The sequence below is a fragment of the Podarcis filfolensis genome (genome assembly GCF_964270895.1).
Source record: "Podarcis filfolensis genome assembly, chromosome: 3".
NCBI lineage: Eukaryota > Metazoa > Chordata > Lepidosauria > Squamata > Lacertidae > Podarcis > Podarcis filfolensis.
The window spans coordinates 115,788,665-115,805,160 of record NC_139606.1 but is presented as its reverse complement, the minus strand read 5'-3'; the positions used below and the strand labels follow the sequence as shown (position 1 = coordinate 115,805,160).

The following is a 16,496-nucleotide window of genomic DNA, read 5'->3' as shown; positions in this document are numbered from 1 at the left end:
GGGTGGGGAGGAACTGAAGAACCTGCCTAGTGATCAAGATCCCAGGTTCAATCATCATCTGGGTCTTTCATTCTTTTAAACTTTCATTCATACACATTAATTCATAACTGTCAGGGACTGGGCAGAGGAGGAATGGTGGAGACAGCCTCCTCAGCTTGACCCTTCCAGGGAGGAGGAAGTGGAAGATAGTTTAGATTTACAACAGGGTCTTGAGGGAGGTCACAGCTCAGAGGCAGATGGGGGGGGGGAGTTGGGAAATAATGGGAGATGAGGAGGACGAAGCACTAGGGGGGGCAACAGCTGATGGACATAGTGTCTTTAGAAAGCATTCCAGACCTCCCCCTCCCAGAACCTGGCAAGCCTTGAAAGTAGGAGAGCAAAGAGCTCAAAGACAGATGGCGCTTAGCAGCACCTGTAGCAGTGATGAATGAGGAAGTGGGAGAGACAGGGGAAGAGGGTGGAGATTCACTCGGGACAACACCATTATCCAAGATGCTGGGTTCTATCATCTCTCTCTGTAATTACTGAATTATAAAAGGACGGTAAGAAACATTTCCTTGTCTTTGTATGTTCCTGGCAACCGGCTGGGAGTTGCTGGCAGCAGCCTGACAATAACAAGACAACGTATAATCACAGATGCCAATCAAAATAAAATACAAGTAAAAAAATATATCTAGTATGATGGCCTGGGATTTGGACTCAGACGCTGAACCTGAAGGATCCCAGCCTGCACAAGATTCCCCGCCTCCAGACCAGCTGAGCCGGGGCTGGGGCATGAGCCTGAAGGGTCCTCACCTGTGCTGGATCCTCAGGTGCAGGCATCAGCTGAGTCTGCTCTGGCTCCTGAGGTGATGGAGGACCCATTGCCTGCAGGTGCTCTACTCTCAGCCCCGTCAGAGTAAGCTGAGGTTGCCTCTGGGTCCGGTAACCCTCCAGCCTCTCCTGAGCTCAGGGCAGAGAGGCGGAGGGAACTAAGTTCCCGCAGGAGGAGTGCTCGCCTCCAGGCCAGGAGAGGTGAGTTACCAGAGGATCGGGGCTGCCCTATGCCTCGGGGCAGATAAAAGCCGGCCAGCCCCAGTCTCAAGTTGCGGGAGCAACATTGTTGGTTCCTAGTTCCTCCCTGAACCCTGTCCTGCTTTCCTGCCTGAGCTCCTGACCAGCACTGGCTCCCTGCTTGCAAGCCTGTTCCTGACTTCACCCAACTCCCTGCCCTGCACCCAGCTTCAGCTTCTACGGACTGCCTCCACATTGCACCTTTGACTACGACTGGACTTGGACCTCACCTCTCGGGTAACCCACGGGACCAGCACATCTAGAATTAAACAATAGGACCACATTTCCATATGAATTCCAAACACAAATGATAATAATAATATCGAAAGGTTCCAAGTAACAAAAATGGCTTTATACTCTCCTATGCCTTCTTACTTCAGTACCTTCTAAAAAGACTTTATTTCTTGGCAAAGACATTTCCTTGTCTGCCCTCTCTTATTCTCACCATGTACGGCCCAGATTTTAGCTATTCATTCCCTCATGGTTGTTGTTCTTGTTTCTTCCCTGGATTTTGGAAGAGGATTCTGGCAGCAGTTAAGAGGTGTTGATGCTTCAATATGTTTCTGTACATGCTGGTAGCCGCCCAGAGTGGCTGTGGCAACCCAGTAAGGTGAGTGGTGTCCAAATAACAAAATTATTATCATTATTATTTTTATCATTATGATGTAACGGAACAATGGAGCAAAACAGGTTTGCCTGTGTCCCAACTTCACTGAAATTCCTGCTATTGTGCTCAGGATTCAAGAAAATGTGTAATGGGAAATCAAGTTGATGAAAGACGGAACTCTACAGCGCCATATGGTGTCCCAGTGTTATATTGCATTTAAAACTAATGTAGCTGAGTCCAGAGGAAGATTTAGGGCAGTGTGACCAGTTCCCACACACAGGTCACTAAGCCAAGGGGCATCTTCCCACCTCCTACCCAAAGCCTTTCAGGGGGCTGGAGTAGATGACCGACTCTACAATGCTATGATTCTAAGTGCTTGCTTTGGGTAAGCAGGGCACCAGGCATTGGGAAGGAGGCGTGAGGGCTCCGCCAGGGTCCTATGGCTCTCCCATCTCCTTCCTACATCTGGGACAGTGCTAACTAGGCTTTGGGAAGGAGGTGGGAAGACTCTAGGAGAGGCTCAGTTTGTAAATGTGTGAATAAGTCATATTTCTAAAAGTCACAACAGTCTCCGCTGTGTCGTCTACTCTGAAAGGCAGCAGTTCTTCAGGGTTTCCATCCGGGGAAATAGCTGGGATTGAATCTGAGACCTCCTGCTTTTGCAGCAGATGCTCCCCCACTGAGCTTGAACTGCTCTTACTTGCAACAATGGGGAAGAGGATGAAGACCAAAGCAAAGCTCAGGTAGAGGAATTTCAGGGCTGGAGTTTCCTCTGAGATCTCTACCAAAGGGAAGGTGCTCTAAGGCAGAAGGAAGTGGAGTTTGGATGGAAAAAGGAGGTTCTCTTTACTTATAGTGTTGTTGTGCCAAAATAAATTGCCTAAGCAACTTATTTATCTTGGAGAGCTTCCTAAGTTTTACCTGAAGGACAACTTTTCTCATGCTGTTTTCTTTCCATATCAATTAATAGATTTCCTGTCATCTCACAAAAGCTGCTGCCAAATTCACAGCACCTGGATAAAAAGGAAGTGGAATTTTGGGTAACAGCTTGACTGTAATGCAGTTTGATGCAACCTCTTTTGGTTGGACTGTTCAGTTCAACTGCAATTGCAAAGACCAGAACAAAGTTCAGGTAAGGGAACCTCATGCCTAAAATTTTCTCCAAGATCTCTGCTGAAGGGAAAGTGCTCTAAGGCAGAAGTCTTCTTTGGATGAAACAATAAGGTTGTCTTTACTTACAGTGCTGCAGAGCCAAAGAGATGTTGAAACATACATTTGACATCCTATCAGAAGGTGGGATAACTTCTGTAATTCTGGGATGTCCAGGTCAAATCACAACTGCTGATGGATATGCAGTCTCCCTGTGACCCTCTGATCATTGTTGGACTATAATTCCCATCATACATGAATTGCAATTCCTACAATCCCTGATTTATTCTGTGTGGGTTGAATCCAAAGGAAGATGGTGATTAAATTATAAGCAGCATTGGGATGAGGTGAGCCCATTCATGGGAGCTACTGACACTATCTCGCTATCACACCCACACCCACAAATCCACACCCTTTCCTCAGTTCATTTCACTGTCCCCAAAATGGTTTCCTACCATAGTTTCTCCTTCCCACTGCTAATTTCTTTCTCAATGACCTATGGGCACCCACAAAGCAGTGGCTCCTTAATAATCAGCTCCATTTAGGTCAGGGCTCCAGTCTGGGTTGAGTTCAGCCTATCCCACCTGTGTTTACATAACTAACTTGGCAACGAAACCCAAGCTCTGCCTGGGTGCATGGAAAGCAATGGCTGCAGTTATCTGCTCCTGGGACTCGGGGACGAGGACTCCTGTCAAGAGGGATCTTGGGCAGATATGATGCACTTCCACTGGAGTTGGGTCATATTAAGCCATAATTGTTAACAATGTGGTGACAGAGGAATTTAAGATAGAGAAAGGGACACGACAAGGCTGCCCAATTTCCCCATTGCTCTTTATTTCGGTCCTGGAGGTTTTGCTAAATATGATCAGAAGGGACCGTTTGATTAAAGGTATACAGGTTGGAGCCAAACAGTACAAATTGAAAGCTTTTGCAGATGACTTAGTACTGACGCTACAGGAGCCAGAATCTAGTACTAAAAGAGTATTAGAACTGATTCAAGAATTTGGTCATGTGGCAGGATTTAAGTTGAACAAGTTAAAAACTAAGGTTCTTGAGAAAAACTTAACACCGATTGAGAAAGAGAGGTTTCAGAAGGAGACAGGTTTAACATTGGTTAAGAAAGTAAAATACCTGGGGGTTAATATGACCGCTAAGAACTTAAATTTATTTAAAGATAATTATGAGAAATGTTGGTCAGAAGTGAAAAAGGATCTAGAAATATGGTCAAATTTGAAGCTTTCCTTGTTAGGTCGAATTGCTGTTATAAAGATGAATGTACTGCCAAGAATGTTATTTTTGTTTCAATCATTGCAAATTTTGGACAAAATGGACTGTTTCAAGAAGTGGCAGAGAGACATTTCTAGATTTGTTTGGCAGGGCAAGAAGCCAGAATAAAATTTAAAATATTAACTGATGCAAAGGAAAGAGGCGGATTTGCCCTGCCAGACCTTAAACTTTACTATGAATCAGCAGCATTCTGCTGGTTGAAAGACTGGCTGCTTCTTGAGAACACAGACATTTTGGATTTGGAAGGTTTTAATAATGTTTTTGGGTGGCATGCATATTTGTGGTACGACAAGGTTAAAGCACATAAAGCATTTAAAAACCATATTGTCAGGAAAGCATTGTTCAATGTCTGGATAAGATACAAAGACTTATTGGAAAACAAAACCCCAAGGTGGTTGTCACCAATGGAAGCGAAGGCACAGAAAAAGCTCAATATGGAGGCCAAATGGCCGAAATATTGGGAAATATTGGAACAAGAAGGAGACAAATTGAAATTGCAGAGTTTTGAGAAATTAAAAGATAAAGTGCGAGATTGGCTTCATTATTATCAAATAAGAGAGGCCTATAATTTGGACAAAAAAATTGGCTTTCAGGTGGAAAAATCAAAATTGGAAACAGAACTGTTAGATCCCAAAACTAAGATACTTTCAAGAATGTATAACTTGCTGTTAAAATGGAATACGCAGGATGAAACGGTTAAATCTGCAATGATTAAATGGGCACAGGATATCAGTCATAATATCATGTTTGCTGACTGGGAACAGTTGTGGACCACCGGTATGAAATTTACGGCATGTAATGCCCTAAGAGAGAATATTATGAAAATGATATACAGGTGGTACATGACACCAGTCAAGCTTGCAAAAATCTATCATTTGCCCGATAATAAATGTTGGAAATGTAAAGAAAATGAAGGTACTTTTTTTCATCTTTGGTGGACATGCCCAAAGATTAAGGCTTTCTGGGAGATGATATATAATGAAATGAAAAAAGTATTTAAATATACCTTCCTGAAGAAGCCAGAGGCCTTTCTCTTGGGCATAGTCGGCCAATTGGTACCAAAGAAGGATAGAACTTTATGTATGCAACAACAGCAGCAAGAATACTTATTGCAAAGTATTGGAAGACACAAGACCTACCCACCTTGGAAGAGTGGCAGATGAAGATGATGGACTATATGGAATTGGCGGAAATGACTGGCAGAATCCGAGACTTGGGAGAAGAGGTGGTGGAGGAAGACTGGAAGAAATTTAAAGACTATCTTCAGAAAAATTGTAAAATTAATGAATGTTAAAATTATGTTTGGATTGGCAATAAGTGGTATTCAGCAACAAAAGTTAATAAGAATATGCAAAAATGAATTGATAAATGGATGAAAATATAGAGTTATAATATGTTATGATATAGAGTTAAGATAAATGAAAGAGGGTAAGGATTTGCTGAATTGATTATGTAAATGGGAATACAAAAAGGGGAGGTGTGAGGAGGTCAAGGAAACAAGCAAATGAGCTTAAAGATATCAAAAAATGGATTCGCTTTTTGTATTTTGTATTTTCTTTTTTTCTCTTCTATGTATCTTTGTATTTTTTGTATTTTTCTTTGTTTTCTTTTTATTCTGTAAATCTCTGTTTTTTGTAAAACCCTAATAAATATCTTTTAAAAAGAAAGAAAGAATGGATCTATTAAATTGTTTCTCATCTGCAGCCTAGGATTGCAGTTGCTTTTTAAATAGCTATTCATTTCCCAAATATTTCTAAAATGCAGCAATAACTTTCACCATGTTTGGCTTTCTCGTATTCTCCATAATGATGGCACCCCTGGTTCAAGTCCTTGTGGACCATGCGGTTTCTAGCTCTGATTTTACTGGTTATTATGATGTATTTTTGTACTTCAGGTGAGGTCTGAAAAGTGCAGAATGAAATGGGACTCTTTGTTGCCAAATGACATTTGCGTTCTTTCACCAGCAGCAGACGGCTGGCTAATCCTCACTGAGTATATTATCAGCTACTCTGATCCATAAACTCATTGGTAACTATTTTCTTTAGCACATGCAAAGCCCTGTTTCTGCTTCCTCCAGTGAAGATGTAGAGTGTAGATCAGGAAATCAGGATTATAAAGGAGCAAGCATTCACAAGTAAGAGGGAACACCAACTCAATGGATATGACTTACTTCCCCAGAGTCCTTCCAAGGATCTAAAGTCCGGAGGTTTGTCCGTGCAAAAGATAGAGAAGTAAATTGTCATTATTTGAGAGGACTTCCTGTGCAAAAAGAAACATTAATTTGATGTCTGTTTTGTTTTGAGCATTGGAATGGCACTTTCAAGTATGAGAGCCTGAGGTCCTAGACTAGGAAGTGGGAGACCAGCCTTCAAATCATCATGAAGCTCCTTGGTGGCCTTGGGCCAGTCACTCACTCTCAGCCTGGTCTACCTTGCAGGGTTGATGTGAGGATTAAATTAGAAGCCATCTTGAGCTCCATGGAGAAAAAGGTGGGATATAAATGTCATTCATAAATAAATTTCCAAAGCCTTCTGTAACAGCAAATCAGTATTATTATTTCCTATGATACCGATGGGGAGATCGAGGCTGAAAGTGAGAGTGTGGCTTACCCGAGGCCAGCTGGTGAGCTCGTGGTAAAGTTTTACAGATTTGGATTGTCAGGCATGGGAAATCCTGATATGACTGATGCTCTGGTCAACATAATCATTTTTTCATAGATTGGTTGATTTGGGAGAGATCTTGTTTATATATATATTTACTGCATTTTTATCTCTTTTGCAAAACAAAAGAACTCAATGGATATCACTTACCCCTGCAGCAGATTCTGTTGGTGCCACAGAGGACCCATGGGATTTCTACATAGGTACAGTTTGTAGTTGCTGGGAATTGGCAAGATCCTCCAAATAGTTCACATAAAAGTTGCCCTGTGTAAAAGAGAAGGGAAATAAATTCTTTTAAAGGGGGCAAAGGGGTTTCCAACCACTTTTTCCCAATCTAGAACCATGCGTATTTAATGGGATGACCAACTTTTACAGGCTTCTGCTGCCTCTCAACCTGCTAACTACTGTTTCATTGGCCAACATTAGCAAGGGTCAGATTGGTCCTCCTTCACTAAAAAAACTCCAGCTGATTCCTGAACCTTGTAAGGGTGCGGACACTCAGCTGCACCCAGCCACTTGGGTGGCGTATAAATCATAAAATTATGATGATTATTACTGCTCCTGGGATCTTTTCTGCACAGCCGACAAGCCTATATCTTGCAGGTTGTTAATGCAAGGAGTGAAAAATGAGCAGATAATGCACCCACAGAACCACATAACTGGCAACTATGTCAGCCTTCATTCCATTTTACAGCCTTCATTCCTTTGCGTTCAACATCTGCTAATCAGAATTACTTTTTTTTTAAATATTTATTAGGATTTTACAAAAAACAGAGATTTACAGAATGAAAAAACCACAGAGAAAGATAAAAAATGAGAAAAGGAAACAAAGAAAAATACAAAAATTCATAGAAAAACAAACAAGAAACAAAATACAAAATACAAAAAAAAAATAGTTAGGAAAAAATTAAAAAACAAATCCATTTTTTGATATCTTTAAGTTCATATGCTTGTTTCCTTGACCTCCTCACACCTCCCCCTTTTGTGTTCCCATTTACATAATCAATTCAGCAAATTCTTACCCTTTTTCATTTATCTTAACTCTATATCATAGCATATTATAACTCAATATTTTCGTCCATTTATCAGTTCATTTTTTACATATTCTTGTTAACTTTTGTTGCTAATTACCACTTATTGCCAATTACAGCTGTTCTGAATTACAGCTGTTCTGAGCTTCAGAAATACCTTGCCATTTGTGCCCTGTCTGAGAATGGTATTTTCTGGAATCTCCCCAGTAGGGTTGCCAATGTCTCTTGCTCAGCTCACACCCAAATGTGCTGGCTATAGTCTTTCTCAGCTACCAGCCAGGTGAGGAGGGGGTAAGGCCCACCCATTTGGCCAGGGGAAACAATCTCTTCATTGGCTATGAAACTTCATATGAAACTTCATATGAAATCCTTCATCAGATTTTTACTCTTCATAGATCCAGGACCTCTGGAATTAGAAAGTACTTGGGGATCATGGACACTAACTTTTCCAAATTCACAGCAATATAAATGACCACCATGGAACCTGCCTTGTGGCTCAGTCTGTATCCTGAACATTTCTGCTTTTGCAAAAGCCATGTATTCAATTTCAATACAGTGGTGCCTCGCAAGACGAAGTTAATTCGTTCCGCGAGTCTTTTCGTCTTGCGATGTTTTTTGTCTTGCGAAGCACGGTCCGTCGCAACTGCGCCTCTTCAAGCGGCTTTAAGAAAAAAGCGAACAAACTCGCAAGACGTTTTCGTCTTGCGAAGCAAGCCCATAGGGAAAATCGTCTTGCGAAGCAGCACAAAAACCAAAAAACCCTTTCGTCATGTGCGTTTTTCGTCTTGTGAGGCATTCGTCTTGCGAGGCACCACTGTATTAAACATATTGTTAAATACTTTCCTCCTCCTCCACCCCCTTTTAAGCAGACAGATATGATAGGGAGCTACTCCCTTCCTGTGCCCTCTTACCTGCAACAACGTGGAAGAGGATGAAGACCAGAGTTAAGCTCAGGTAGAGAAACCTCATGGCAGCAGTTTCCTCTGATATCTCTGCCAAAGGGAAGGCACTCTAAGGCAGAAGGAAGTGGAGTTTGGATGGAACAAGGAGGTTCTCTCTACTTATAGTGTTGCAGTGCCAAATCCGGTAACTGTCAGCATAGCAACTGGGATGGCTGTCGTGGGATTTGGGGGAGGGAACTTGTTTTTCTCCTTTATTGTGCCAGACTGTGAGACTGACCTTGACATTCTTAAGCTATTATGAGTTCAGAAAGGCTGAGACGTGGCTCCAAAGCTACACAATTTGAGGAGTTGCTGTGCCAAATCCGGTAACTGTCAGCATAGCATCTGAACCCTCCAGGCTCCTTTCTCTTAACTCATCCTAGGCCATTTATTTAGCTTGCACATCATCCTAAGATTTACCCACACAATCACCTTTCATATATGTTGACAATCTGTCCTGTGCTCCAGGCTACAAACAGGTATTTCATGCAACTCTCAGCTTCCCAACCCTTCTCTCTTAACTCATCCTATGCAATTTATTCATCTTGGAGAACTTCCTAATATTTACCTGCAGAACAGCCTTTCTCCTGCTGTTTTCTTTCCATATCAGTTAACAGATTTCCTGTCATCTCACAAAAGCTGTTGCCAGCTTCACGGAGCCTGGATAGAAAGGAAGTGGAATTTCGGGTAAGAGCTCGGCTGTAATGCAGTTTGATGCAACCTCTTTGTTCAGTTCGACTGCAGTTGCCATACCATTATAGGCTTCCCACACAAACACCCACATAAATCAATGACTTCATCCCATCATTCATAAGTTTATAAACACAAGCAAGAACAAGAAATGTAAGAATTAACAAAAACAAAGAAACCACCAAGAAGATTAAGGAGACAACTGTTAGCAGAAACATTGTTTAAATTGTTTTGATCAGTTGTACTCTGCTTTTCAGTCAAAAGGTTCCCAGAGTGGCTTATGTACAATTTAAAAAACAAAAAGCCAAAAATGGCACACAAGCGGAAAAGGACAGGAAGGGAAGAGGAAAACAAAAACCTGAACTCCTTACCAATTTCTAGACAATCATGGCCAGCTGACCCAGTTCAGGGCCAGGAGGTGCCTGAGTTAGCTTGACCTCCAGCAAAACCAGATGCCATGAGCCCTACTTGCTATCTCTCCCCAAGAGGCAGTCTGGTGGAGCGGTCCATTAGGAGGTCCATCTTTCCTGCACTGCTTGCATCTTTCCTGGGCGCCTGTGCACTTTCCTTATTTGGAGGTTTATAAGCAGAGGTTGGATGGTCACGTGTCATGGATGCTTTAGCTGAGATTCCTGCATTGCAGAGGTTGGAGTAGATAAGCCTTCGAGCATCTTCATGAGAAATGTGGCTTTTTCAGATGGTTTTTTCAGAATAAATAATGCTTTTAATTAGTGCTTTTTTCTTCATTGTGATTTTCTGATCTACACTCTACATCTTCACTGGAGTAAGCAGAAGAAGGACTTTGCTCCTGCTAAAGGAAATAGCGATCAATCACTTTATATATCAGAGTAGCTGATAATACACTCAGAGCATATTTACCTGAGTTAAAGAGATTTGAATGTACCGTATTTTTTGCCCTATAGGACACACTTTTCCCCCTCCATAAATGAAGGGCAAATCTGGGTGCATCCTATGGGGCGAATGCAGGCTTTCACTGAAGCTTGGAGAGCGAGAGGGGTCGGTGCGCACCAACCCCTCTCGCTCTCCAGGCTTCAGGAAGACATCCGCAGCCTAGGCAGCCCTGCGGGAGTTCCCGCAGGGCTGTGGATAGTAGCCTGCTTCCCGGAGCGCCGGGCGCGTGGAAGCAGAGCGCCCGGCGCTTAGGGAACACATCCGCAGCCTAGGCAACCCTGCGGGGGTTCCCGCAGGGCTGTCTAGGCTGCGGATAGCAGCCTGCCGCCCGGCGCGAAGTGCACCCTGAAGCAGAGCACCCCACGTGCCGGGCAGACATTGGCCAGCCCCACAAGCTCAGGGGACAGCAGGGAGGCACAGTGCCGCCATCCCGCTGTTCCTCGACCTGGTTCGGTTTCCCTGACCTGGTTTTGGGGGGGGAAATAAAGGAAAAAATTTTTTCCTTTATTTCCCCCCCCATAAAACTAGGTGCATCCTATGGGACGGAGCATCCTAGCATCCTATGGGACGAAAAATACGGTAATAGATCCCCCTCCTCCACCTCCATGGGCTACAGCACAGCCACCTTTTTTCAACCAAAGACATTCGTCTGGGTGCTGAACTTTCAAAGGAGCTGAGCACCAAAAACGGGACATCCAATCAGAAGCTAGAATAGCTTCTGTAAACCTGGGATGTCGCAGTTGAATCAGGACTGTTGATGGATAAGCAATTTCCATTTCTAGTCATCTTGACGTCAGGCATAGCGGACTACTGACCCTCCGATTGTTGTTGGACTACAATTCCCAGCAGTATAAACTGCAATTCCCACAAGCCCTGGTTTATTCTGCGTTTATTCTTGCCCGCTCCCCCAACCTGGTTTCCTAACATAAACAGCGGTTCCTTCATTAGGAGAGGCAAGGTTACAGGGAAGCAGGCAGAGGGCCTTTTAGGTAGTGGTGACAAAGGAACTAAGGGCACAAGCGTGGTATTGCTCAAAACCTGGGAGACATGGACTCATGGGAGAAAACGATGTACATTGCCTTGAATTCTTTGGGGAACGGTGGGATAGAAATGTCTAAACAAATAAATTGAAAGTGGCATGGATATGTGTTCCTATGTGTTGAACTTTAAATTTTCTTTTCTGCTTCTATTTTATTTTATACTTGGCTATGTTATGAATTAATGTATGTAAATTAAAGTTGAAAAGAAAGACCCAGATCAATGATTGAATCTGGGATCTTGATCACTAGGCAGCAATCACCCTTCCCAACTCTTCAGTCCCACCTCCTCCCTGGCACCTCCCTGAGTTCCTTCTTTCATTCTCAAAATTCCAGAAAACACCCCTTCAGAAAATTCCGAGTCCCATTAAGAGTACACCCATAGAAATCAATAAACCTGATGTGCATTCAGCAGCATTAAATACCACTCCCAGTGACCTATGGGCACCCACAAGGCAGTGGCTCCTGAATAATCAGCTCCATTTAGGTCATGGCTCCAGTCTGGGTTGAGTTCAGCCTATCCCACCCGTGTTCACAATAACCAACTGGATGAGAAACCCAAGCTCTCCCTGGGTGCATGAAAAGCAATGGCTGCAGTTATCTCCTCCTGGGACTCGGGGATGAGAACTTCAGTCAAGAGGGCTCTTGGGCAGATATGATGCACTTCCACAGGAGGGGGGTCATATTTAGTCATAGATGCTTTTTTTAAAAAATGAAAAAAAATACAATTTTGAATTTGCAGGTTAATATGTGTTTAATTAGATGATCATCTGAACAGACTGATCTTTGCTTCATTGCTTGCTTCACAAATGGATTGATCAGGCCCACTTCCACAAGCAAAGATCCAGAAGAATCAGTGTAGCCATCAGACATTCTCAACCATGGATGTGGGCTGCTCACTGATGTCATTCAAGGGCACAGCATTGTGCATTGAAGCCACAGTAAGCAGGAAGAGTTAGACCAGGCGGGCAGCGTTTGGTGAGTTCCTCCTGGCAGAACCCCCATTTTCCTCTTACATTTATTATCGTCCTGAATAAAAGAAAGAAGGAAATCTGTAATCGATTGCACTTTCAGGAGCCTGGAGTCAGATTGCTCACCTTCAGGAGATGAGGGAGGATCATAGAATTGTAGCGTTGGAAGGACTCAATGGAACATTTAAGGAATCTGTAGCAGAAAGGAAGAGGACATGCAGGCCCAGCCCCGGAAGAGCTCACAGAGGAATTTGCAAGATCAATGCCGACATCCCCTGACCCATCCTGGATGTCAGGATGGGCCACTGGCAGCCACTGACTTTGAGGACTCCCTCACAGGCTAGCATAGATCTATTAAATTATTTCTCATCTCCAGCCTCAGATTGCAGTTGCTTCTCAATTCATTTCTCCAGTATTTCTAAGATTCAGAATGAACGATCACCATTGTGTGGATCTGAAGAAGTGTGCATGCACACGAAATCTCATACCAATAACAAACTTAGTTGGTCTCTAAGGTGCTACTGGAAGGAATTTTTTTATTTTGTTTTGACTACGGCAGACCAACACAGCTACCTACCTGTAACTATCACCATTGTTGGCATTCAAGAATTCCTCCCCTGGTTCAGGTCCTTAGGGACCATGAGGTTTCTAGCTCCAGTTCTACTGGATATTGTGATGTATTTTGGTACTTCAGGTGAGGTCTGGTGAGTGCAGAATGAAGTGGGACTCTTTGTTGCCAAATCACATATGCGTGCTTTCAGCAGCAGCAGACTGCAGGCTCATCCTCATTTACTGAGGGTTGTCTTAACATTTTGGAAACTTAGATAAGAGCCGCCAGTTTTTACTGCCCCTGGAAAGTGCAGCCTGCACAGTTTGCACCCATATGAACATCTGTGGTATCAAAATTCCCTGTGCACAGAGGCAAATCTTGAGGCTCTAATGCTTAAAAGAATATGCAGAACCTTGAAGTGCTGCATCAGCACTGAATCCAAATTTAGACATCTAAAAATAGGGTTAATATGTCCTGATTTATAAAGTGATTGATCACTATTTCCTTTAGCACAAACAAAGCCCTGTAGATCAGGAAATCGGGATTAAAAATGAGCAAACATTCACACGTGAGTGGGACCAATTCATGGGTATCACTTACTCCTACAGCAGCGTGCATTAGGACCACAGACGTTTCTAATCTCTCCAAAGGGACAGTTCGCAGTTCTTGTGACCTGGCAAAATCCTCTCAAGATTGTACACAATGGAGGTTCATCTGTGCAAAAGAGAGGGGAGTAGATTTTCATTATTTGAGAGAACTCCTTGGGCAATACAGAAACGTTAATTTACGGGCGTTTGGTTTTGAGCTTTGGAATAGCACTTTCAAGTATGAAAGCCTGAGGTCCTGGACCAGGAAATGGGAAACCAGCCTTCAAATCCAGCCTCATCATGAGACTCCCTGGGTGGCCTTGGGCCAGTCACTCACTCTGAGCCTAATCTGCCTTTCAGGGTTGTTGTGATTCAATTAAGAAGAACCATAGAAGCCACTTTGAGCTCCAATGAGAAGAACCTGGGATATAAATGCAATGAAAAAATATTCAAAGCCCTTCTGTAACAGCAAATCAGTATTCTTATGTCCCATAATGCCGATGGGGAGATCGAGGCTGAGAGTGAAAGTATGGTTATACATAGGCCACCTGGTGAGCTCATGGTGGAGTCTCACAGACTTGGATTGTCAGGCATGGGAAGTCCTGATTTGACTGATGCTCCGGTCAACATTATTTTTGTACTTCAGGTGAGTTCTGGTGAGTGCAGAATGAAGTGGGAATCTTTGTTGCCAAATCATATTTGTGTTCCTTCAGCAGCAGCAGACTGCTGGCTCATCCTCACTTACTCAGCGCTGTCTTAAGATTTTTGGAGAGTTAGAAGAAGAAGAAGAAGAAAAAGAAGAAGAAGAGGAGGAGGAGGAGGAGGAGGAGGAGTTTGGATTTGATATCCCGCCTTTCACTCCCCTTCAGGAGTCTCAAAGCAGCTAACATTCTCCTTTCCCTTCCTCCCCCACAACAAACACTCTGTGAGGTGAATGGGCTGAGAGACTTCAAAGAAGTGTGACTAGCCCAAGGTCACCCAGCAGCTGCTTGTGGAGGAGCGGAGACGCGAACCTGGTTCCCCAGATTAAGAGGCTACCGCTCTTAACCACTACACCACACTGGCTCTCAGATCAGACTTAGATAAGACACTTAGATCCGTGCCGCCAGTTTTCATTGCCCATGGGTAGTGCAGCTTGCACAGTTTGCACCCATATGAACATCTGTGGCATCAAAATTCCCTGTGCACAGATGAAAACCATTAGGCTCTGATGCTTAAAAGAAGATGCAGAACCTAGAAGTGCTGCATCAAAACTGAATCCAACTTTTTAATTCTAAAATAGAATTAATATGCCCTGAGCCTACTATCAGCTACTCTGATACAGAAACTGATCGGTGATTCTTTCCTTTAGCACAAGCAAAGCCCTGCTTTCTCCAGTGAAGATGTAGAGTGTAGATCAGGAAAACAGGATTAAAAATGAGCAAACATTTGCACGAGTGGGACCACCAAGTCATGGGTATCACTTACCTCTACAGCAGCGTGCATTAGGACCACAGGAGACGTTTGGAACCTCTCCAAAGGTACAGTTCTCAGTGATTGGGGATTGGCAAAATCCTACACAATGGAGCTGTGCAAAAGAGAGGGAATTAAAATTATTTGAAAGGACTTCTTATGCAAAACAGAAACATTCATTTGACTGATGTTTTGTTATGAGCATTGGAATAGCACTTCCAAGTATGAGAGCCTGAGGTCCTGGACCAGGAAATGGGAGACCAGCCTTCAAATCCAGCCTCATCATGAGGCTCACAGAGTGGCCTTGGGCCTCGCAGGGTTGTTGTGAGGATTAAATTAGGAAAAACCACAGAAGGCACCTTGAGCTCCAATGAGTAAATAAATATCCAAAGCCTTCCGTAACAGCAAGTCAGTATTATTATATCCCATGATACCGATGGGGAGATCGAGGCTGAGTGTGAAAGCCTGGTTTACCTGAGGCCAGCTGGAGAGCTCATGGTGGAGTTTTTCAGATTTGGTTTGTCAGGCATGGGAAGTCCTGATTTGACTGACATCATCAATTTTACATAGAATGCTTGATTTGGGAGGGATCTTGTTTATATATGGGGATGCGGGACGTGCTGTGGTGTAAACCACCGAGCTTCTTGGGCTTGCTGATCGGAAGGTCGCGCTTCGAATCCCCACGATGGGGTGAGCTCCCTTTGCTCGGTCCCAGCTTCTGCCAACCTAGCAGTTCAAAAGCATGTCAAAGTGCAAGTAGAGAAATAGGTACTGCTGCAGCAGGAAGGTAAACAGCGTTTCTGTGCTGCTCTGGTTTTGCCAGAATCGGCTTAGTCATGCTGGCCACATGACCTGGAAATACTGTCTGCAGACAGACGAGTGCTCCCTCGGCCAGTAAAGCGAGCTGAGCGCCCAATCCCAGAGTTGTTCACGACTGGACTTAATTGTCAGTGGTCTTTTACCTTTACCTTTCTATATCTATTTATTTACTGCATATTTATCTCTTTTACGAAAAGAAAACAACTCAATGGATATCACTTACCCCAGCAGCAGGTTTCGTTCCTGCCACAGAAGACCCCGGGAATTTCTACAATGGCACATTTTTTATTTGCTGGGAATTGGCAAGTTCCTCCTAATAGTTCACATACAACTCTCCCGGGCGAGAAAAATTAGCAGATAATGCACCCACACCCACATAACTGGCGACTGAGTCAGACTTGATTCCATTCTACTGAAGTTTCCCCTTTGTTTTCAACATCTGCTAATCAGAAATACAGCTGTTCTGAGCTTCAGAAATACCTTGCCATTTGCACCCTCTCTGAGAATGGTATTTTCTGGAATCTCCCCAGTAGTGTTGCCAATGTGTCTTGATCAGCTCACACCCAACTGTGATGGCTATGGTCTTTCCTGACTCCCAGCAAGGTGAGGAGGGGGTAAGGCGCACCCATTTGCCCAGTGGGCACCATCTCTTCATTGGCTATACTCATGGGGTCCTGAGGTGGCAACTTTGGGCATTCTTTAACAACGAAACTTGCTGGGCTAGAAACTCTGATGTCCTTAAACAGTTGC

General features: G+C 43.6%; 2 protein-coding genes across 2 annotated transcripts in view; one reads left to right on the top strand and one right to left on the bottom strand.

Annotated features, from left to right (window-relative positions):
• Positions 1 to 5,771: 5,771 nt before the first annotated feature.
• The window catches only part of LOC310758750 (uncharacterized protein), a 135,211-nt gene continuing 124,486 nt past the window's right edge, over positions 5,772 to 16,496 (bottom strand). Inside the window, exon 4 of the mRNA XM_083605680.1 lies at positions 5,772 to 5,997. Coding sequence (XP_083461806.1) covers positions 5,987 to 5,997 — 11 coding nt within the window. The 3' untranslated portion in view covers positions 5,772 to 5,986. The remainder of the gene's footprint in view (positions 5,998 to 16,496) is intronic.
• LOC310758748 (uncharacterized protein) overlaps positions 6,092 to 16,496 on the top strand; it is a 299,601-nt gene continuing 289,196 nt past the window's right edge. The window contains exon 1 of the mRNA XM_083605669.1: positions 6,092 to 6,230. Coding sequence (XP_083461795.1) covers positions 6,145 to 6,230 — 86 coding nt within the window. The 5' untranslated portion in view covers positions 6,092 to 6,144. The remainder of the gene's footprint in view (positions 6,231 to 16,496) is intronic.